General features: G+C 49.2%; 6 protein-coding genes across 6 annotated transcripts; 2 read left to right on the top strand and 4 right to left on the bottom strand.

Annotated features, from left to right (window-relative positions):
- Positions 1–574: 574 nt before the first annotated feature.
- M430DRAFT_138032 (hypothetical protein) lies at positions 575–1,770 on the bottom strand. Its single transcript, XM_024862548.1, has 4 exons — positions 1,663–1,770; positions 1,482–1,605; positions 1,124–1,430; positions 575–1,073 (listed from the first exon to the last, which is right to left on the bottom strand). The coding sequence occupies exons 1-4, from the start codon at positions 1,693–1,695 to the stop codon at positions 659–661; spliced, it is 879 nt and encodes a 292-aa protein (XP_024721256.1). The 5' UTR covers positions 1,696–1,770; the 3' UTR covers positions 575–658.
- Positions 1,771–1,910: 140 nt separating this feature from the next.
- On the top strand, positions 1,911–2,763 carry M430DRAFT_227866 (hypothetical protein). Its single transcript, XM_024864768.1, has 2 exons — positions 1,911–2,048; positions 2,123–2,763. Exon 2 carries the CDS (start codon positions 2,147–2,149, stop codon positions 2,735–2,737), a length of 591 nt encoding a protein of 196 aa, XP_024721255.1. The 5' UTR covers positions 1,911–2,048; positions 2,123–2,146; the 3' UTR covers positions 2,738–2,763.
- Positions 2,764–2,789: 26 nt separating this feature from the next.
- M430DRAFT_100553 (hypothetical protein) lies at positions 2,790–4,899 on the bottom strand (the record flags this gene model as incomplete). Its single annotated transcript, XM_024860641.1, has 2 exons — positions 2,790–4,351; positions 4,422–4,899. 2 exons carry the CDS (start codon positions 4,897–4,899, stop codon positions 2,790–2,792), a joined length of 2,040 nt encoding a protein of 679 aa, XP_024721254.1.
- Positions 4,900–5,558: 659 nt separating this feature from the next.
- M430DRAFT_27080 (hypothetical protein) lies at positions 5,559–6,013 on the bottom strand (the record flags this gene model as incomplete). Its single annotated transcript, XM_024865518.1, has 3 exons — positions 5,559–5,790; positions 5,841–5,901; positions 5,953–6,013. 3 exons carry the CDS (start codon positions 6,011–6,013, stop codon positions 5,559–5,561), a joined length of 354 nt encoding a protein of 117 aa, XP_024721253.1.
- A 1,572-nt stretch (positions 6,014–7,585) lies between these two features.
- M430DRAFT_138021 (hypothetical protein) lies at positions 7,586–16,722 on the top strand. Its single transcript, XM_024862547.1, has 7 exons — positions 7,586–11,023; positions 11,072–11,292; positions 11,349–11,498; positions 11,548–11,679; positions 11,730–11,925; positions 11,975–12,918; positions 13,798–16,722. The coding sequence occupies exons 1-7, from the start codon at positions 7,837–7,839 to the stop codon at positions 16,540–16,542; spliced, it is 7,575 nt and encodes a 2,524-aa protein (XP_024721252.1). The 5' UTR covers positions 7,586–7,836; the 3' UTR covers positions 16,543–16,722.
- A 496-nt stretch (positions 16,723–17,218) lies between these two features.
- M430DRAFT_101400 (hypothetical protein) lies at positions 17,219–20,469 on the bottom strand (the record flags this gene model as incomplete). The annotated part of the gene is made up of 3 exons (XM_024860703.1): positions 17,219–19,544; positions 19,596–19,864; positions 19,921–20,469. The coding sequence occupies 3 exons, from the start codon at positions 20,467–20,469 to the stop codon at positions 17,219–17,221; spliced, it is 3,144 nt and encodes a 1,047-aa protein (XP_024721251.1).
- Positions 20,470–20,923: the final 454 nt, after the last annotated feature.

The raw sequence follows: 20,923 nt of genomic DNA, 5'->3' as shown, positions 1-20,923 counted from the left end.
AGGTTCTTTGATCGCGATGCTTCATGAATATCTCAAGTAGTCGAGAAAACAAACAGTTGCTGAAGGTAAGAGCTGGATATACAGCGGGGAAAATTAAACTGGTTTGCGCTTAATCATGTATATATATTTGGATAATGATTCGCTATCAAAAAAAAGAAAGCATTCAGCTTCATCTTTGATGGTCTAACGGTCATGATTTCCGCTTGTCACCTGATGGCAAAGCGCGGGAGATCGGGGTTCGACTCCCCGTCAGAGAGTCATCTCTTGAGTTCACGACCCCAAGCAATAGCTTGGAAACTCATCTTTTTCGCTCTTATTTTTTTTTTTGGCCCTCTATCATCTCGTTAGTGTTTTGAATTCTCACTTAATCACTTCCTTTGCTTTTGGGCTTTGTCTTTTTGGCGAGTTTGAGACGCATAAGCAAGCGGCAGTATTATCAGGGACCTCGAAAACCTGGGCTACATATGAGAACCTCACTTAGACTTAGACAACCCCAGATTATTTTATGTGAAGAGTCCTCAGGATGCGTGGATGTGAACGACAATATTAGAATACCGCTTGTCTACAATGTCTTATGACAATGTGCATCCGCTGTAAGAGCTCCAGCTATATCAACTCAAAAATCCAGACCCGGAACGCCAACATCTACTCTCATGGCTTAAGAAAAGTCCTCTCCCTTCTCCTCGATAGCATTCTTGATCCTCAGCAAGATCGTAGTCTTCCATTTGTCCAGCTTGCTGATCTGATCGTACTGGTACAGCTTATCCGCAAACGCTTCCTGGTCACCCGCCTCCACCGTCTCAGAGAGGTCAACCAACAGTTGATGTTCCCTTGTGCTAGTAAATGTTGGATCCATATCTCTGTATTTGTCAAGTGCTCGATTCGTCGCCACCATATCGCCAACAGCTAGGAGGCACAGTCCGGATTTTAGGAAGTATTCTTTTACTGAATACTTCATGAGGTTGTTGGTGACTGATGTTGCAGCGACTTTCTCAAAATGCTCGATAGATTTGTAGTAGTCGCCCTCGAGAGCCGAAAGGTCGGCGACCTTCAGATAGAGCTTATTTGCCAATCTAGTTCCCTCGTCAGCGGCCTGCCCAGCGTTGCAATGGTTTCAACATACGCCTCAGCATTGTCATTCTCGAACCAATTAGCAGCTAACTCATAACTCTCCATCGCCTTCTTCTGGTCGCCAACCTCTGTCTCATACAGCTCTGCCAAGTTCTGTTTATGTGTAGCGGCTCTCCGGAAATTCCCCTTTGCTGTGTAGTGGTTGATCGCGATGTCGAGACATCGTGCTGCGTCTAAAGGATCCGTCTTCCGGTAAACTTTGAAAGCTTCGGTGAGGGTATTGGCGGCATCATCGGGCTCATTCAATTTTTCTGTCTGGATAGAGGCGCATAGCTCGAATGCTTGACCGGCTTCTTTGTCTGTTGGGGACACCGTTAGAAATGTAGACCGATGGGGCAATGGAGATATACTTAGTTTTTGCAAGCGAAATGCATTTGCAGCTTGTGTGTATAGATCCGCTGCATTCTCCCATTTCTCTTGCCGTCCACCAAAGAAACTGAATCCGCTTCCAGCGCCAGCTGCCGCCTTGTCAGCCTTTCGAAGATGTTAGCTTATCAGGGTCTTGATAGAGGGGTAGGCTTGTTTGCATGCCTTTTGTAGAAGGGCGCGAGGATCTTGTGCCATGGTCACAGTCGTATGTTGGATTCCCAGATGAATGGGACAGTGTGCACAACAAATACTTCTTTATTTATGGCCAGTTATGTGTTGGTGCTAGGAACAAGTGTGGTGTGGAGCGGTTCCAGAGATGCTTCTGACGCAACTTCGCTCCCGCGGGAAGACGCGCTAGTGAGGCTGGAGCTCTTTGCATCGACTATACCTTGAGCCTTGCAACGAACCAGATTCCACCTGTGGGAGGCATGTAACGACCCTTATCGCAATTCAAATTAAACTGTGAGGCTTCTTGTTCCCGTCAATGAGATATTCTTAAAGATACCTGTGGGACTTCAGTTTTTATTGTCATAGTTGGTCTTGGCCTCGTGAGTCTCCGTCTCCGTCTCTCAAAGGACTACGACCCCTTCTAGAATTTCGATATACTTGCTAACCTGCACAGAACCAAGGAAAAGCCGTATTCAAGATGTCCAAGTCTCTATGCCTGCGCTGCCGCGCATCACTCAGACAATTACTCCACGCCCAGCAACGTTACCCAATTCCCTTAACCCGCGCATATAGCTCCACGCCTAAAGAACCGCTGGATATCGAGGCCCTCCTCTCCAAGCCTACCTGGTCCGTTCGATCCCTCCTCCCGGATCCCTCCATCCCCCCAACTCAGGAGATTACCCCAAAACAACTGCACCATCTGCTTCGTCTCTCCGCTCTCCCTCAACCCAAATCCCCCGAAGAAGAAGCCGAAATGCTTAAGGCCTTGCATTCACATTTACATTTCGTAAGGGATATACAGAGTGTGAATACAGAAGGTGTAGAGCCGTTGCAGAGTATTAGAGATGAGACAGAGGAGGGAATAAAAGAGGCTACTATTGGAATGGAAGATTTGAAGGAGGCGTTTGCAGCAGAGGAGACTATTGGAAGGAACAAGAGGCCTAGGAGGAAGAGAGATGAACCGGTTAACACCAAAGGTGTGGAGGATTGGGATGTATTGGGCACGGCATCGGACAAGGTCGAGACCCCCCTAGGAAAGTATTTCGTCGTGAGGAGTGGGAAAGAATGACATAATTGAGTCGAAATTAATTCCTGGCATTTCTCTATTGCTATCTCGGTCATTATCCCTTGGTATCTTTTTTGAGACGTAGTTTTTCTGTTGCTCTTTGCATCAGAGTCAGATCCGTCTTCCGCTTCACCTCCTTCTCCATATCGATTGCTTCGGCCTCTGGATTTACTTTCTCGTCCACCTTCTTTTCCTGTTCCCTTTTCTCCTCCTCGTCAAGCAAGGTGATGGTCTCCTCTTCTTTTGACGCCTCCACAAGATCAATATTCTCGAACCCTATTTTCCCGAGGATCGATCCGCAAAGATATTGATAGCGTAGGTGACCGCTAACGAGATCAGAGACGTTGACGTTCTCTATCCCCGGGACATCTCGGGCTTCTTGAAGGCCTGCAACCCCATACTGAATACTGCTAGTTCTGTATAGGAAGGCTAGAATATAGTCATTCTCTGAGTAGACATTGACAAGTCGCCCTGCTACTACACTTCTCATCGCTCTCCAGTGTGCAGCATCCGAAGGCGCTGGAGCCCCCATTAGAACGACAGATTCTACTAAGCCAAAAGCTCTGCGCTCTGCAAGACTCATTAGGCATGAGTAGATAAGACGAGCGCCTAAACTGTACCCTATTAGGGTCACAGGTCTTTCCCCTTGTGCTTTGTTGATTAGAGCATCTGCGAGGACCAGCCCAGCCTTATCTGCTCGATTTTTGGCGACACTGAATGGATTGTCAACAATCTTTGAGACTTTCAATAACGCAATAGGCCATAAAGCGTTCAGAAGACTGGAAAAGATTGTTCGAGCGATGATCTCCCTTTTAGCAACGGTCCAAGCAGCACTTTTGACCACGGCCTCCATGGAGGTGCCTAATTTTGATAGTGCTTCAAGTTCCCATCTCAGCGCAAATACCTCACTCTCGTGTCCGAGAACTCTCCACGGGTTGATAACATCTTCCTTCTGGGTGAGCCAACCACTAACGCCAATCGTAACTCTTAGTCGCCGATCTTGGGGCTGAGGTTCACGATGCTTCGACCCTCTCAAAGGGAGGAATGCGAAGTCCTGGACCTCCTTTGCGTAGGCATCCATCATCTTTCCTGTCATCCTCCCGCCATATGCCCCGAACAAGCTCCCTATAATGACACCACTCTCAGCAAGAGCCCCAAGCAGGCCTGCTGCCGCTGTTGCTCCTAAACCAAGGCCACCCATTACTGTTCCGATGGCAGCAGCGACAAGTGGGGCAGCAAGACCGCCAGTAATTCCAATGACAGCGGCACCAGCTACACTTGCAAGACCAACCTTCCACCTGTGCGCTACCTTATTTTCGTCACTTCGTTTCTCGGTCTCTTTATTCCCACTCATTTGTTTGGCTGCTTCAAGTAGGCTTTGTGCCACCTTCACTTCTTGCTCGGCAAGGATATGCAGCGGCAAATGGAGCGAGGTCGAAATGTGGAGGAGTAGGATTCGAGAGTGCGCGACATAATTTTCGAGGGACAAGAGGAGCAATAACATAGCATTAAGCAATAGCACTCTTCTGTCTTTCGGGAGAGAGCATAGTGGCGTAGATGTTGGGGGATATAGCTCGACCAATGCCGCATCCGCCTCTTCAATATTTGTGGTGGAACCTGTAGAAGCTTTATTAGCTGAAAACTGTAATTGAACTAGACAAGGCAATCAAAAAGGTAGATTGCTTACGAATGGTCTTGGGACGCGGGGGTGCAGTGTTCGGTGTTGCTTCAACGGAAGCCTTTTTCTTTTGTTTGTCTACAACCTCCTTCGGATTGTTCACCACGACTCCGACCCGCACAATTACAGATCCACGCCATTCATAAAAGAACTGAAGTGCCTCCCGCTTTAATTCTAGCATTTTAGGCGCTGATAATTCTTTCTCCCGCTTCTCCCGCAATTTTTGAGCCTTCTGCTCTTCCTCCGTCTCTTTGGTTGGCCCACTCGCATCAATATCAGAATTTTTGGTCTTGATCTGAGGGGTCTGCTGAGGTTGGGGTTTGGAGGTAATTGACGCATCAAACGTATCCTGGATCTGCTTCTCCATTACCTCTGCGATATTCGCAATGAGAAGGGTCAACTCGACGCATTCTTCAGGTGTCAGGATCTGACTGAGATCCTTTTCATGGGCTTTCGCGGACCCAGCCTCTGCCGTGGATGGAGCCATGGCTGCTGGAGGTTAATGGAGATGCAACGGAGTTGTAGGACCCCGATGACGTGTGGGAAGCGAAACGCGGTTGTCACGTGCCACATTGAATTTCACGAGTGACAGATCCTGAGTCCCTGGTGAAGATGAAATTCGTCCGTCCAAAACCAGCCTCAAATCGCGTTGAGCCTGGGCCCGAGTCTGCATCCCGATTTCAGATAGCAAGATCAGTATGCAGAGCCATTGTATGTCGAATGAACGGGTTATTCGAAAACCAAGTCTTCATGTCGCCGAAAAGGATAAGAGCAGAAAAGGGGGGGGGAAATAAAAGAAACCCTTTTCGAAGTACTAACAATGGCGACTTAATAAGGTCCAGTGGTGATGATTGCGAGTAACTGAACTCGTTGTAGTACCCTCACGCCGATCTTCCACACTCTATGAGATATCATACAGCATCAGGCTCTCCCACTGCTTCTCATCTTCTGCACTAGACTTCCATATTGGATGGGCTCATCAGTCCAAGAAAGGAGCAACTGGCCCTCCGATCCAGGAAACAGAAGCAACCTAACTTGAATTGAGGGGCCTCCCCGGTTCGGTCAGCAGATCGTGATCTTATGGGAGTCCCGCAAAGTAGCAAAACTAAGTTGGCACAAGAGTTTCCCTCTCTGCTTCATGTATCATCAGTTTTCTTTCTCCATATCATTGCCCTTCGTTGGGGTCGTATCATCAGACTTTCCAATGCCGGCCTTCGTTTCCTTCGACCAGAGACTGAGACTCGGCCACCAAGATTTTGACGGATTATCTGCCCTCAAAGCAGACTCTGTTGCAATTTTCCGACTAGCCGCTGCTTCAGCTTCCCTTAATGTTTGTACCTCCCCTGCTTCGGAATGACGAGCAACTTCTAGAGCCTTTCTGTATCGAGTTCAGTAAAATTCGAGGAGTTAATCCGCCAGAAAGCCTACTGTGCTTGCTCTTGTTTCTCCCGCTGCTGTTCTTTGAAAGCTGGGCCAAAAACCCATATTCCTGCACTATTTATTAGTCCTGGACCGATAACTACAGTTTTATGCCACATACCATTCCCAATGCCAAAGGCCGTGGCTAAGAAAAGTGGGAAGATTCCACGGATTTGGGACATGACCAACGTCGGCCGATAGACTCACAGAGCCCACGTAACAACTCTGACACTCTTCCAACAAGCTGGAGCATATACCGTAGGCTCCTTACCGTACAGTAGTCCTGTAAAGTAAGGTATGCAAAAAGTTGAAGCTCAGGCCGAGGTCGATAAGGCGTGTATAAATTGTAGCGCTACACGGGTAATGCAGTTGAATAAATTAGGTATTTAGCCGAATCGCGTCTACCACTCGAATAACGCGTCTGAACCTGAAGCGCAACAGCGGATTCTACAAACCGCGTCCTGAATCTATGGATCAGCCCGACATATAACGAGCATGCTCGCCGATACACATGGCATCTTGGAAGGAGAAAGGGGTGGTTCCAGACTCGGACGATGAAGAGGAGGGTCTGGATAGCCAAAGCATTACCGGTGGCTACGAAGGTGACAAGGAGCGGGATAAGGTTCTTCATGACCTTGATATCAATGAAGTGAGGGAGGTTCAGAATGATGGAAGGATTGATTACAAAAAGCCTCTGGCGGAGGACAACATTGCCTGCGAACAACCTACCACAAGCACGCCTTCGGAGGCGCTGGCTTCGAGACCAAACGATGACAGCCAGATTGACTCTCCTATTTCCTCCCCAGGTCCCCAACGGAGCTTCAAGGACCCCCGCACTCTTTTTGACCTCGGTGACGAAACAAGAAGTCAATCTCATCTGAAGACCCAAGCTTCGCCTCTTGATCCGCCCGCAGAGGACGAGATATCCACAAGCTATGTGCGCATCACTTCACCAACGTCAAGCCCCCTTTCCTCCGTTCCTGGAAGCCAGTTCTCTGAGGCCTCACAATTGGAAATATTTCAAGATCTACAAAGCCCCGGAAACCCCCCAATCCAGCGCACTTCAGCAACTACCGCAACTGAGACTCCCCCCCTGCAGGCATTTGAAGAGCCCGTCAACCGTATTGGACGTTCCCTCCGTCAAAGGAATCCCATTCAGCTCCACCCGTACATTGTGGAACAAGAAAAGTACCGCCAATTTTTGAGGGCACGTGGTATGACACCCATAAGACTTGCTCCGACCCCCGACGAGTACTCAAAGAGGTCTCGAGATGTATCTTCGCCAGAGTTAGAATCACAGGAGCTGGAAACGGAGGAGAGCCAACCCGCGGATATTGATCTGGACTCTATGCCATCGTCCTCAGCGCAAGTCCCAACGGATGAAAACGCTGGCGAACCTATTACCAAGGATGATGATGAGTTTCCTGACATTGACAAGTTATTTCAAGAGCGCCGACCCATCCAAAGTCGATTGCAGTCCAACCGCCGACAAAAGTCCAAATCCAAACATCCGCTGTCTAGAATCCAAACTCAGTCAGCCGAAACAGCAAACCGCCCAAGCACATCAAATAGCATATTTGATGTACCTGCCTCGCCACCTCCAACAAGTTCTCCATTACCAATCATCTCTCGAGGGAGTAGATCGGCATCTCGCGCTGTATCAATATCCTCCTTTTCGAGAGATCCATCGCCAAGTGGGCTTGAAGAAGATGGACTTGATTCTCAGAAGCCGACTAACCTTCTGACACCGGCGACGAGTGCTGTCAAGCCAATACTTGATCCTGTGTTGATCGATTCCGGCTCGGACGGCGAAGATCCATTTGCTACAGATCTGAGCTCCTCTCCATCCTCGTCAGATGAATCTGTCGAGATCCGCAAAATAAGTAGGAAAATTCGTGGTGTACTTCCAGCTTCGCACCTTAGGTTAGATCAACGTATCAAGAAGCCAAGAGCACCAAGTCGTACGCATAGAGAGTCTCAGAGTGCCTCGCCCGCCAAACAGCTAATGCGACGTGGAGTCGCTCTTCCAAAGCCAGCTAGAACTTCACAAAACCTGTTACCTTCTACCAACAATAGGTTACCGTTTCTTTCTGATGACTCAGATGAGGGCGAAAACGAAATCTACCAATCTGGCTTTATATATGATGATAGCAGCGCCGAGCTACAAGACCCTTTCGGAGAGGAACGTATGGGGCTTGCGGAAGAGGAGGATAAAATCGATGCTATGCTTCCACCCCGCAAACGCCATGGACGAGGCCCTGACGCTCGACCCAGAAAGAAGAGGCGGTCAGGATCCTCTTCATTGTTTCCAAAAGGAGGACAAATGCATCGACACCAATCAAAATTAACTGAGCACCTCATTAAGCCACGGAAGTCGCATACTTCAAAGGGTATCAGCAATCGATATGTTGGAAAAGCCTCTCGACAGAACATTTCTGGTGATCAGAAGAGCCCAGCGCCTCCTAGACTTGGGATATTGGACGTTATTGGTCAGGGGCAGAGAGACTTGCCGCAATTTATCAAGATCGCTGCCCGAACCGTAAAGCACAAAAAGGATCATGGAAGACAGAGTCCATCCAAGAAGTTCATCCGATTAGCCAATCGCGAGGATACGTCTGACGTCCATCTGGTATTGCAGGATTGGAAGGATGGAAAGATTGTTCCCAAAGACCTTGATCATCCCGTCAGAAAGGACCTGGAAATCTCCAGGAACCCCCTAAATCGAATTGCAGACAATCAGCAGACGATGTTACATACACCAATGGCTAAAATGAAGCATCGGGCCCAAATTCCACATCTAGACCAAAAGCACATTCGTAGGCCACGGAAGCTTGTCGTTTCAAAAAGGACACAGAAATCTCTCAATGACTTTGTGACTACGGAGCGACCCTCTCCCCACCAACGCGGCCAACATGCAACGGCCCAACTTGGGGCAAATATCATTCGAAAGCGCCAGTCGAGACCTCCCTTCGCATCACGCCAGTCGAGACCTGCACAGCTCGAGTTATCGGAGATGGAATATTCTCATCGACATCCCGCTACTGCTTTTGTGTCAAGGAAGAAAGCGCTCGATACTCTGTACAGAAATGCCCCAAAACGCCATGCCCCGCAATCAAATATTCAATTAAACCGTTTCCTTGCCGATGATGTTGCTGAGCCCTCGGCAGAGACTGGTTCCCTTCCTGAGGTTAGTGGAATTGGTGGCAATGATTCGGACTTTGCAAAAAGATTCCCAAGGTGCAGGAAGAGACCTCCACAACGCATAGATGTGGGCGCAGCAGTGTATCGTCAGCCCAGCGAGCCATTAATTCTGGAGTCTCTCGCCCTAACGCAAGCACAAGAAGCTATTGATGACAATAGACTTCAGGGGTTAGGCAAGTTTGGGACAAATTATACGACTCATTTCGACGTATTTCCTCTACAATCCGGTATATTCTTTCATGAAAGCACCTTTATTGGAAGTGGGCGTCTCTCGAAGGTTCTTAAGAGTCCTGGACCTGTCCCATCTGATGTCTTCCGGCCATATATATCCTGTCATCTGGGTGACAAGGAATTTCGATGGGGTCCGTGGAATGATGATGTCTCGTCCGATATTGGCGTATGCTTTGATTGGGTTCTCGACCAGCTCAATCTTCAATGCCCATCTCCTATCAGCTCGTCTGCACGAGGCGATGTAGTTGGGGCAGCAACACATGTTGTTGATTATGTGCAACACCACTTGAGTTTTGCTGATTTACAACACCGAAGTGTGTTTCTCTCCAGAATGATAGAGGTAGTGAGTGAGTTCTCGTCTCGGCTCGATTTGGGTGCAGATACTGCGAATCAAATGCAATTCCAATACAGAGTTGAAGTTATGTCAATATGGACGGTTCTTGTCATGCAACTTCTCCAGATTTCCCGAAACCAGATAAAGCAACCTTCAACAACTTCAAGGCTGGAAGGTCTTCTGATGGAAGTTTCACGCCATTGCGTTAGACTCCTTCTGCGCCAGGGCTTGGAGAATATTCGAGGGCTATATGATGATCTCCAGTATCTTTCCTTTCGTCAAAACGGGATCAAGAGAGACCGGTATGCTGCTCAGGCATGGGTAATCCTCATAAAGGTCTTGGGCACAGCGCGGATTCCCAGAGGGTCATTCTGGGACGTGGCAAACACGCATTTGCTGGACATCAATATGCCAAGCATGAACGACGCTCGGCTGATGGAAAAATTGTGGTATTCCATGTTTTCTCTACTTCCCTTGTGCGAATTCGATGAGTCTGGTGTTGTTATTCCGGGACAACGACAAGAGGCTTCTTTTGACAATTGGCTACTCCCCCAGAGGATGTTGAAGAGTGTGTTCACGTTGTACTTGTCGGGTTCCAGGCAGTCTCCGAGCTTCAACGACTATTGCAGGGCACTTGTCGGCCGCTGTCATTTTCTAATGCTTGAATGGGGCTGGTGGAAATGTAGTGGAATCATCGGTGTCCTATTTGATTTCTTTGCGTCTCAAAATCTAGGCCATTTACGCAATGAGGAGGCTTACAGATCACCCCATTTCTTGGAGGAGCTTGATAAGGACGTTTCTCTAGCGGTTGAACCTGAAGACCGTTGCTTCCATATTTTTCTGAAGATAGTTGCTCTTGGGGTCAAGCACATGCGTCAAGCAGGTGAGGGAAAGGGTATTCGAAATCTTGTTACTCGATTACTACCCAACCACGACCGACAATATCCCAAGGAAGAGGAGTTGGATACACGAGACCTTGCGTCCCTAAGGAATCACCACGACCTTTTGTGTACCCTCTATTGGGCCGCTCCGCCAGATCAACAACCTTCGCTGACCCTCATTCAAGAACTCGTTATTGCAAATCGTTCACATAATGCAGCGTGCATGATAAATTTAAGGGCATGGCAGCAACTGGCTCGTTTTGTATTGACACTGTCAACAGCCTCAGAAGCATTCCAACCGTTCATTCTCTGGCAGAACACATTCTTCTCTAAACTTCTGAATCAGTATCTCGAAGAAGATCCAGATGCCCGGAGACAGGCATCACTACTTGGTGGAGCACAGATTTCAGAGACTCGCCTACAGGAGACGATAGTCAAGAATAAAAGAAGCACAATGGCGTTGTTGCGCTCTAGTGTACATGCAACCAGCTACGCTGTCGGTTTTGCTACAAGCACCAATGCGGTCATGGCGGCTTTCAATACCAGTATGCCACAGAAAAAAAGACAAGAAAGTACTTGCTGACTCTCAATAGACATCATAAAGGGTATTTTAGATACGGAAGACTTTCGTCGTGATGATCTAGGCGAATGCCTCATTATGGACACCCTGGATACCTTGGGCTCCTACATGGATCGCATTCAGCAGTTGCACCCCCCTACGTCGTTTCCACTCCAATCCGCGCCTTGCTCCGCCGGAGATAGTCAGGGGAGTCTTGATATAGACATGGATGTAGATCGACAAATGATGATATATGTGAGTAAATTTTGGCGTTGTAGTTCCTCGCGGCATAAACATGCTAACCCAAATAGCCACTGTATGAAGAAATCCGGCCTCGCCTTTGCCAAATGGTCCGCCAGATATTGGAGTGCCGTCTCTACTCCGCCAAAGAGCCTAGGTTCATGAAGACTCTCATCGAGATCTGGGCTCGGATGGTATCCCTTATCACCGAGGAGTCCTCTGTAAGTCAGCCATAATCCTAATACCCTTGGTATTGCTAATAGAGATTAGGAATTGAAAACCTTCCTCCCAGGTGGCGAATGCGCAGTCTTTGTACGTCGCCGCGGATCTGAAAGAGCAAATAAGTACTGGCCATTATTCCTTGGCGAGCTGCTACACTATAAGACGATTGAAGATTTCGCAGTAAGTAGTACAAATACTACACATCCGACTTCTAGCTAACTTGGAGATAGGCTGCTGGATTTGACATAGGACTTGAATGGCTGCTGGCACTCACGATGCCCCTGTCAGAGCCGGCTTCTTTAACTCGTCTTACCTTGTCCATGTATGAGAAAAAGCATCCTCTGATCAAGCCGTTTAATGGGATAGAGGCGACGTTGCGTTCTCCATTATGTGCAGACGCCTGGTTGATTCGACATTTGGTCAAAGGTAAGCTCAGATAATACTCTCCCTAGATGGCCGTGAATGACACTTGTAGGCGCTATTGACTCGATGAGAGAGAGTTCGAAGGGACCGTCTCAGCTTAATGATGGTAATGCGAAATCCGGTAACAGGATTGCAAGGAGAGACTTCTCTTCCGTACTCAAGGAAGTCATGGATTCAATGCAACGTGAGCTCGAATTAATGACGCCTGGGTCGGTCCTCCATGAACAGTATGTAGGATTCTGTCAGGGTGTTGCCGAGGATATCCGATCTCGTGGAAGTGAAATTCTTCCTCTGACAAGTTTCTTTGTCCGATCTTCTGCCCATTACTGGCCAGAAGAAGGTGACCCCAAACTCTTTGCCGCTGGTATCATCTCCTACTCTCTTCGCCTTCGCGAGCAGCCTGGAAGAACGTCATCTGAATTGTTCCACTACTTATACAGAGGTTGGAGAAGCGATCTCATTAACGGCCGTCTCGAAAACCATGTTGTTTACGTTACTAAAGGCATGAAGCACTGGGCCTTCACCGAGTTCATACTCACGAATTTTGTTCCGGCTGCTCTTCATGCCGGCTTCAATTCGGAATTCGGTTGGATTCTTCCCTCCACGTATCTGCCCCCTCTCGCGGACCGCGCCTCCAGACTTCTCGAGAGGAACGACTCTGAGGCACAGGCCACTCTCGGATATCTGGCGAATATTTTAAAAATTATTATCAATGGCTTTGCCAAGCATTACTCCCTGTGGCAGACGACTATCAAAGGTATACATCCTTTAAATCGAGGCATCATGGCTGTTGCATGCCAATTCTGGCTTGCACTTGTCCCTGCTATCAAAGGATACGTCGAACGGCATGCAAATGGTGCTGTAATTATGGACGAGGTCAACGTTGCTCTCAATACCTTCTCTCAACAGACAGTTCGAGCATTCAGTAGCAGTTGTGAAGGAAGTTGTGAAGTAGCTACATTTGATGTTGCTGAAGGGCCGCATGTGAAGAATATCGTCAGCTTGATCATGGACGATCACAAGAATTGGAGCTTGGACCAAGCTATGGACACGGCGATGCTATCGGCCAGTGGTCGACTATCCATCGGCGGTTTTGGTGTCCAGGAAACCAAGAGGGCTGGCATTAACCTTGGACAGTTATGGGTCTGTACTCTGCGAGAAGTGTTGGAAATTGGACGACCACTCTTTGAGACTGGGCATCCATGTCCATTACCTGAGAATCTGCGAGACACTTCAACTGAGCCTTCTCGATCAGTCCCAGATCTCTTCTTCTGAGGTGGACATTTCTATGGTAGTAACAAGTCTTGGGGCCTGTGGGAATCTGTTCGAATTTTCAGAATAGCCTCTGAAGGAAGTAGATAGATAGGTATGGGTGATTTTCTCAACTGTGGTCTGAAGAACGTGACAGGTTTCATTGCCTTGTAGCACACATATTACACAGCATGTAATTACAACATGTAATATAATAATATGCTGGAAATTCATCCCTTCTTTTTCCATGCCCAATGGGATGACTAAAGCCTTCCCTGATCTTCCATTCTTCTCCTATGTACCTAGGCAAACTCCGTTATATATGGCTTAGTCAGCATGTGCGGACCTGGTCGGCCGCCGCAGAGCCTCCATCCTTTCAAATCGGCATCAACCACCAGAACCGACACTTGGGTATTCTGTGCTCCGACGCTCTTTCGTCTGAGCGCAAACCTCTCCCGAATGCATTCCATAGTATCCAGCGCTCTGCGTACGGCACTCAGACCAATCTCCAGACCCGCTTGTCGAATAGTAGCAGGGACACGACATCCACTCCCCCGTCGCAACTTCAACCGCTCAGCAATCTCATACGGGGTACCAGAGGACAATCGTGGGAGAGGATCAGAGAGAGAAAACGCAGCGCCAGACGTACCGGAACAAGAAGTTCAGGGAAATGTGGAGCAAGATGCGGCCGGCGCTTCGACTTCCCCGGCGGACATCGAGAGCTCGGGGGTTGCTAGGAAGGCGAGGCAGGGAAAATCTGGGTCGGGGCGATTAAGGGTGAATCGACAAAGGCAGCCTGAAGGACTTCCGCCAGTGGTTCTGCCGGATTGGTTCTGGGATAGAAATGTCAAGCGCGTCGAGGATCCTGCTCTCAGTGGAGCTCTTACTGTATTCGGGGCTGGTAGTTATCCTGAAGAAGATGGCACATTGAAGGCAGAAGCAGAACGTCAAAGTCTGGCCCTTGTTGAGTGTGGTTTACCTCCTCTAAAAGATGCGAAATACACACTACATGTGGACATCTACCAGGAAATATTATCCTCATTAAAGGCTGCATTGTCTTTACGGCCCCCACGTACTGGGAAGACCATTCAACGACCGGTCACTCTCTTGCAATGTCCGAAAGAAGGGGGGACATATTACCTGGATTCAATTGTGGAGACGATAGCGACCAAGCTTGGAGCAGATCTCGTACGCATGGACGCACAGGACATCGCGCAGATTGTCGGCCCTTACGTCGATGAGAATCTGGCCTGGACTGGCTCTCAGACATCCCTTCTAGGATACCAGACGCAGAAGATTGCTGGAAAACTGGATGCATATGACAAGGACTCTTCGGAAGAAGTTGAGGGGGAAGAGGATGAAGACGATATACCCAGCTTTTTGAAGAGAGGCAGGGCAGCCTTCCCAGACAAGGGGTCTAATCCGTCTGAATACCTTAGGAAAGGATTATCAGCTTTCTTACCAATAAAGTCTGGTTCATCAGCTAAAAAGGCATCTTCCGGACAACCAGTACTTGAGTTTTTCGGCATAGGGAGTGATCCAAGTTCCTCAGTACCTTTAAAGTCTGGGACAGATCAGTGGAACGACTTGAAGGTAGCAACTGCCTTGGATGCCCTGATAGGTGCTGCGGATTCCAAACGGCTTGCGTCCGCCGAACCAGAGAACCCGGAAACTCTCGACACAGACCCTCCAGCGAGGGACCTTATCATTCAACTCAAAGATTACAGGGAGCTGAGTGAAACTGAACAAGGACCCGAATTGATACGTACGCTTCGTTCTGTTATCAATAAGCGCTGGCATGAAGGGAGAAATATCATACTGGTTGGAACAAGTGCGAGTAGCGATGTTGGTCTTTCAAGACGCGAGATTCAGCATCTTCAATCTGATGTCGTTGATGGCGATAGGAGGACCATATTTGTACCTCCTGATCGCAGGGAAGAACAGGACGTTGCATTTGATGCCGACGAGAAAGCCCGCATTCGACAAATGAACATTCGCCATATTGAAGACATGATCATGAAGTTGAATGACGGAAATCCGAGTTCCCCTCTGGTCGTCGACATCGAGAAAAATCTGGAGAATCCAATAGCTTACTCTGCGGGTTTGGAAGATTCTGTATGGACGTACGCTCGTGTCCACCGACTTGCGACTACAATCCTTGGACTCGACACATCCCTGACACACATTGATGGATCTGTCTTCACCAAAGCCTGGAAGTTGCTCGCTGATAGTGACGAGGCCAAATTTTCTTGGGGTGGGGCAGAACTGAAGCAGGAAGACGAGGAGGTTGATGAGATGTTGGAAGATATGAACAAATCAACCAGTCAAATTACGAAGGACAAGATCAAACAAATCAAGAAGAACTGCACATCTTATGAGAAGCGATTACTCGGCGGAGTAATAATTCCATCTGATCTCCATACGACCTTCAACGACGTTCATGCTCCCAAAGAAACCGTTGAGGCTTTGAAGACCTTGACGACTTTATCGTTGATCCGTCCAGAAGCGTTCTCTTACGGTGTACTTGCCACAGACAAGATCCCCGGGTTGCTTCTCTACGGTCCCCCCGGAACCGGAAAGACCCTTCTTGCAAAAGCAGTGGCTAAAGAGTGTGGTACGACCATGCTCGAGGTCAGTGGGGCCGACGTGAACGACATGTATGTGGGCGAGGGTGAGAAGAACGTCAAAGCCATCTTCTCCCTGGCCAAGAAACTTAGCCCTTGCGTGGTATTCATCGACGAAGCTGACGCTATCTTCGCCACGCGTGGAGAATCTAAACGGGCTGGCTCTCACAGAGAGATAATCAACCAATTCCTCCGGGAGTGGGATGGCATGAACGATCTCTCGGCTTTCATCATGGTAGCCACGAACCGACCCTTCGACCTCGACGAAGCCGTCCTCCGCCGACTGCCACGCCGCCTCCTGGTCGACCTCCCTGTGGAAAAGGACCGAGAGACGATCCTCAAGATCCACCTCAAAGACGAGATCCTCGACGAATCCGTCTCCCTGGCCGAGCTCGCCAAGAACACCCCCTTCTATTCAGGCTCCGATCTCAAGAACGTCTCAGTCGCCGCCGCGCTGGCGTGCATCCGCGAGGAGAACGAGATGGCCGCCAAGCACACGGGCGATGAGCCGTACGTCTACCCCGAGAGGCGCCTCCTGACAAAAAAGCACTTCGACAAGGCGATGGAGGAGATCAGCGCCAGTATCAGCGAGGACATGAGCACGCTGGCGGCGATCCGCAAGTTCGACGAGAAGTACGGCGATCGCAAGGGTCGGAGGAAGAAGACCTCGGGTCTGGGCTTCGGTGGCACGACGGTCGAGGAGAAGGATTCGGAGGCCGGTAGGGTGAGGAAGATACAAGTGTAGTTTGTAGTTTGTCGCGGCGGGGGGAACTGTGGTGGAGTGGAGTAGATAGGCATAGTACACTATAGTGCACAATGCCTGTGTATATCAGATCAGATGTTTCGTGGACGAGGTGCTGCGTCGTGCTGGTCCTGTATGTATAGTTTCACTGTAATAATAGGATGAAGATAGATATGAACGAAGAAAATAGATATAAATAAAGATATCTATCTATCTATCGCAACGTCGCCCCTAGTCAACAACCTTACTCTTCTTTCTATTGTGCTCGGTCCCTCACTCTGGGTATTCACTCCTATTTACATGAAAACGCGGTTCTTGGATTGTCATATGAACTCAGATTATACATCATCATCTACCTTCCCAGCATACGATACGGTCAGTGTATATCTAAAAAAACAGGTTAAAATCTTACACAAGCCCCCGCTCTCGCAAGAGCCCCCCCGACCTCCCGTCTCAAATCCCAACCGTGGTAGACCACCAGGCTCGACGCCTTGAAATATAGCAAGTAAGCAAGCAGCTTCACTTCCGAGAATGGAATGTGTGGCCCCCTAACCCCCTAACCCCCCCACCAACAACGCCTTCAGTAAATATCAAAACCAACCCCGGAACTCCTGCCACTATAACTTAACGCTAGAAACCCCCAGAGAACCCGCCTCGTTTTAGAAATTAAAAGTTAAAGTCAAAGTTCGCCAGCTGTAGAAACGACTGGATTTCCCGACGTTTTCGGTCGTTCTCCTGCCTCAGAAGCTCCGTTGGATACAAATTTCGTCAACCTCAGTTTCTCATCAAACATAGAAACTAGCCTCTCCGAATACTGGTCAAGTAATCCGGTCAGAACTGTCTCACTGATCGTCTTGGATTTGAGACTTTTCTCCCCAAGCGCCACTGCAGTGAGCCGTAGCTCCTGATCTAGTTCTTTCAGTGCCTCATCTTTCACTGGCTCTGATGACAACAACTTCTTCCTATAAGCTCGTAATGTACGACAAGCCTGCTCGGTAGCCATATTGAGTGAGCCAAACTCACTAAAGTTTCCGGTGCTCTTCGTGCGTCCTCGGAATTCGAGCGTAGCAGAAGTTCGGCTCGTTTCCTTTGCCCTTGGACTTGGTGGAGGACTTCGAGATCGATTACGGAGGGAGCCTCGCCGTGATGAGGTGTCATCGGAAGTCGAGGCATAGTGCCTCGGGTTCACAGTCGGCATAGGCGGCATTAGAGTAGGCGATTGAGTAGACAGTCCATATCTAGATGTCTTCTTCCGGAGGACTCGTGGCGGGGAGCTTTGCCTATTGCTTGGTGTCGAGATTGGTGATGCCTTTTGGAACTCTGCCAATTCGGCTCTTGAAAGGACTCTTCTCAGAGGCGGTCTGGAGGATGCGACTTCCTTTGGAGGCGACGGCTCCCGGGTCAGGTCTGCTGGGTCTTGGGGCTCGGCAGGTCTTGCCGAAAGATCCCATATCATAATAGTACCATCTGATCCAGTACTGACCAGGAATTTTTGCTCCGAGTCTGAACTTTCCAAGAGCGCCACATCCGTTACAGAAGCTGTGTGGCCCCATTCACGATCCAGGAAGTTTCCAGTAATTCCATCATAAACCCTCACTGACTTATCAGTGCCGGATATACCAGCAAGTATTGTAGGTCTTGCCGGCACAGGACTGGGGGCACCCATAACAAGTGCGTCCAGAACAACTGAATCAGCTCCCTCGCTATCCGTCACCCGGAAGGAGTTCACAAGTCGACCGCTAGAGATCTCATACGTAGCGACCGTGCGGTCTAGTAAGGAGACCATGAAGCTACTCCTCTCACTATCTAAACAAGCTGTCATAGAGACCGGGGTCGCTTTCAACGTGATGATCCGGTTCGGCACTGCTCCCATGACATCCTCTCCACCAACCTCCTTTTTCACAAGTTGCCTTATGTGTATTGTGCGATCTGCAGAACAAGAGACCAGTTTCTTGCCGTTTTCAGCAAAGAAAAGACTGCAAACACTAGCTGAGTGATCCTCTAATGTTTGGATGAGAGTCCACTGCTCTGAGACTCGTCGAAATAGCTGAACAGTCCTGTCCCGTCCACACGAAGCGATCAGTGTGGTGTCATCACTTTCGAAGAGGGCAATATCCTGAATATCAGACATGTGTGCCCTAGCCTCGAAAGAACAAACCTGGGTGGATGGATTGATAATTCTCAAAACCCCACATTTGTCTCCAGTGACGATGAATGCCGCTCCTTTGGAGGCGCGAACAATTTGGCATTGGTTGACTAGGTCTTCATCGGCAGAAGAACTCTGCTCAACTTCGACCTGCAAGGACGCCTTGCTGCTGCCATCCAGGCCCCAGAAGACAACCGTTCCGTTGGCTGACCACGTATAAAAAGCAGCCTTCATTTCATTGTCCTGGGACAGGGACATTACGCCCAAGACCGAATCACCATGAGCCGGGAATGGTGTGTTCTGCATCTTAGGATCCGCAAGATCTGAGTCCGGACTTGATATTTTAATCGAATGTTTCGAGTCGATGGTGATCAAACACCTTGCAGAATATCCCATTGCACACAGGTGGCCACGGTCACTCTTCGGTGCGGAATCTCCAAGCGGAACCGGAGACTCCGGGGGAGTATTCGGCGTAAGGAGGTCCTCCAGACTCAGAGACTTCATTTCCCCATTTCGTCCTCCTATCCTGACTCGCCGAGTCTCGATATCGATCGCGATACATGTGACTGGGAATCCGGTGTTTGCAAGCTTCACAAGCCTTTGCCCTTCGCTATCATCTAGGAGGCAGACGTCTCCCTTTTCAGAACATACAACCGCCTTATGATCAGAGATTGCTGCCACAGTTGTGAAGGTAGCATCTACGAGCGGCCCGAGCAGCACATTTCGTCCAGCCAGAGCCTTAAGTGCTGGCGGAGTAGGTACAGGCTGTGGCGTGCCATCTAGTGCATACCTCTGTTTTGATGGCGATACGCTTCGATTATCTTCGACCCTCCAAATTTTGATATGCCGGGTGCCAATACTGGGGGAAATAAGTCATTTATGCAGAAAAGTGGTTCTATCGGATACTCACGTAACTATACTACTCCCCAGCCATATCATTTGCTTGATAGAACTCGTGCACTTGTTGCTGGATTGCATTTTTGCTGCACCGGTTCTCTGATTGATAGACCAAACGTAAAGAAAGCCATCACTTGGTACCCCTAAACTCGCAAGATATTTCTGATCCGGGCTGAAGGCAACCGCACGAACGCCATAGGTATGTTCGTTCAGGATCACCAAGGGAGTATCCGAGGAAGTGTCTTGTAAAGAGAAGAGAAGGACTCGGGGAGAATATCCAGTCTACAAAATCAATTAGCAGCTGAACCTGTTTTGCGTGCCCAATTCCCAGCACATACCTCACCCACAGCCAGGAATCTTCCGTCCCGACTAAGAGAAAGGCAAGTAGCTGCCTTGATCCTCTCCCGACTGGTCCATGTCTTCGAACTTGGAGAGTCCCCCCATTCGAGACTGGTATGTGGTGTAGATGGTGAGTAGGGCACCGCGGAATCCCTCAAGGTTGCTACGGCTCTGTTTCTGCCATCATTGGCAGTATTTGTAGGGGTAGCAGGGGCGCATGATGAAGTAGTGATGGTATTAAGCGGAATGGCAGTAGGGCGCGCCCTGAAAAACCGTTGGGAGAGATTAGATGTGTCGTCGATGTTGACGACCACGGCTGCTGCGCCAGCGGTGTAGGCAAATATTCGAGAAGAGAGGCAATCGAAGGCGGTCGGTGAAGAGACAGTGGTGCCTATAATTCGTTTGAGGGACAGGCCAGATTCGTAAAGACTGCGGGGTTTATATGGGGATCTAGGCGTGCGCGGATATGGAGAATTCGATGGGGTAAATTTGAGTCCAAGTCCTGTGTTCGCCGCGAAAGTCCTCGAGCTGGCGGGAGTTGACGACATAATGAGCCATGAGCATCCGGAGAAATCAGATCAAAAACCAAAGTCCCAGTTCAGTAGTGAGTAGTCGCAGCTCGAGAAGCGTCGTGGAAGAGAAATATGGACGTGGTGCCGTCTTGGTGGGATCAGGTTGGTCGAGGAAAACATGGGAGAGAAATGCTGTTTATCGTTAGTGAGGCTGGGGGGGTACAAAGGGACCGAAGAGACAAAGGGAACTCACAACGGCGGGGGGGTTGATGAAGTGGTGAACGAGTGACTGATGAAGGATCAAGGAGCGTCGGAAAGGAAAATGAAAGAAGAAAAGAAGAGGTCAGAGATCCAATATCACGGTCGATGGAAGGTTTGCAATGCCATGGAGAAGATGAAGATGAAGATGCAGCTCTTCGCTCTCCCTGGGCCAATGCGGCCCCCGACACGCCGATACGGGAAACGCGCGATGGCCTTGACGGTGCTCGGG

This window comes from Amorphotheca resinae (genome assembly GCF_003019875.1).
Source record: "Amorphotheca resinae ATCC 22711 unplaced genomic scaffold M430scaffold_5, whole genome shotgun sequence".
Classification (NCBI taxonomy): Eukaryota; Fungi; Ascomycota; class Leotiomycetes; order Helotiales; family Amorphothecaceae; genus Amorphotheca; species Amorphotheca resinae.
Note: the sequence above shows the minus strand (reverse complement) of the source record. Positions and strands in the feature narration are given on the sequence as shown.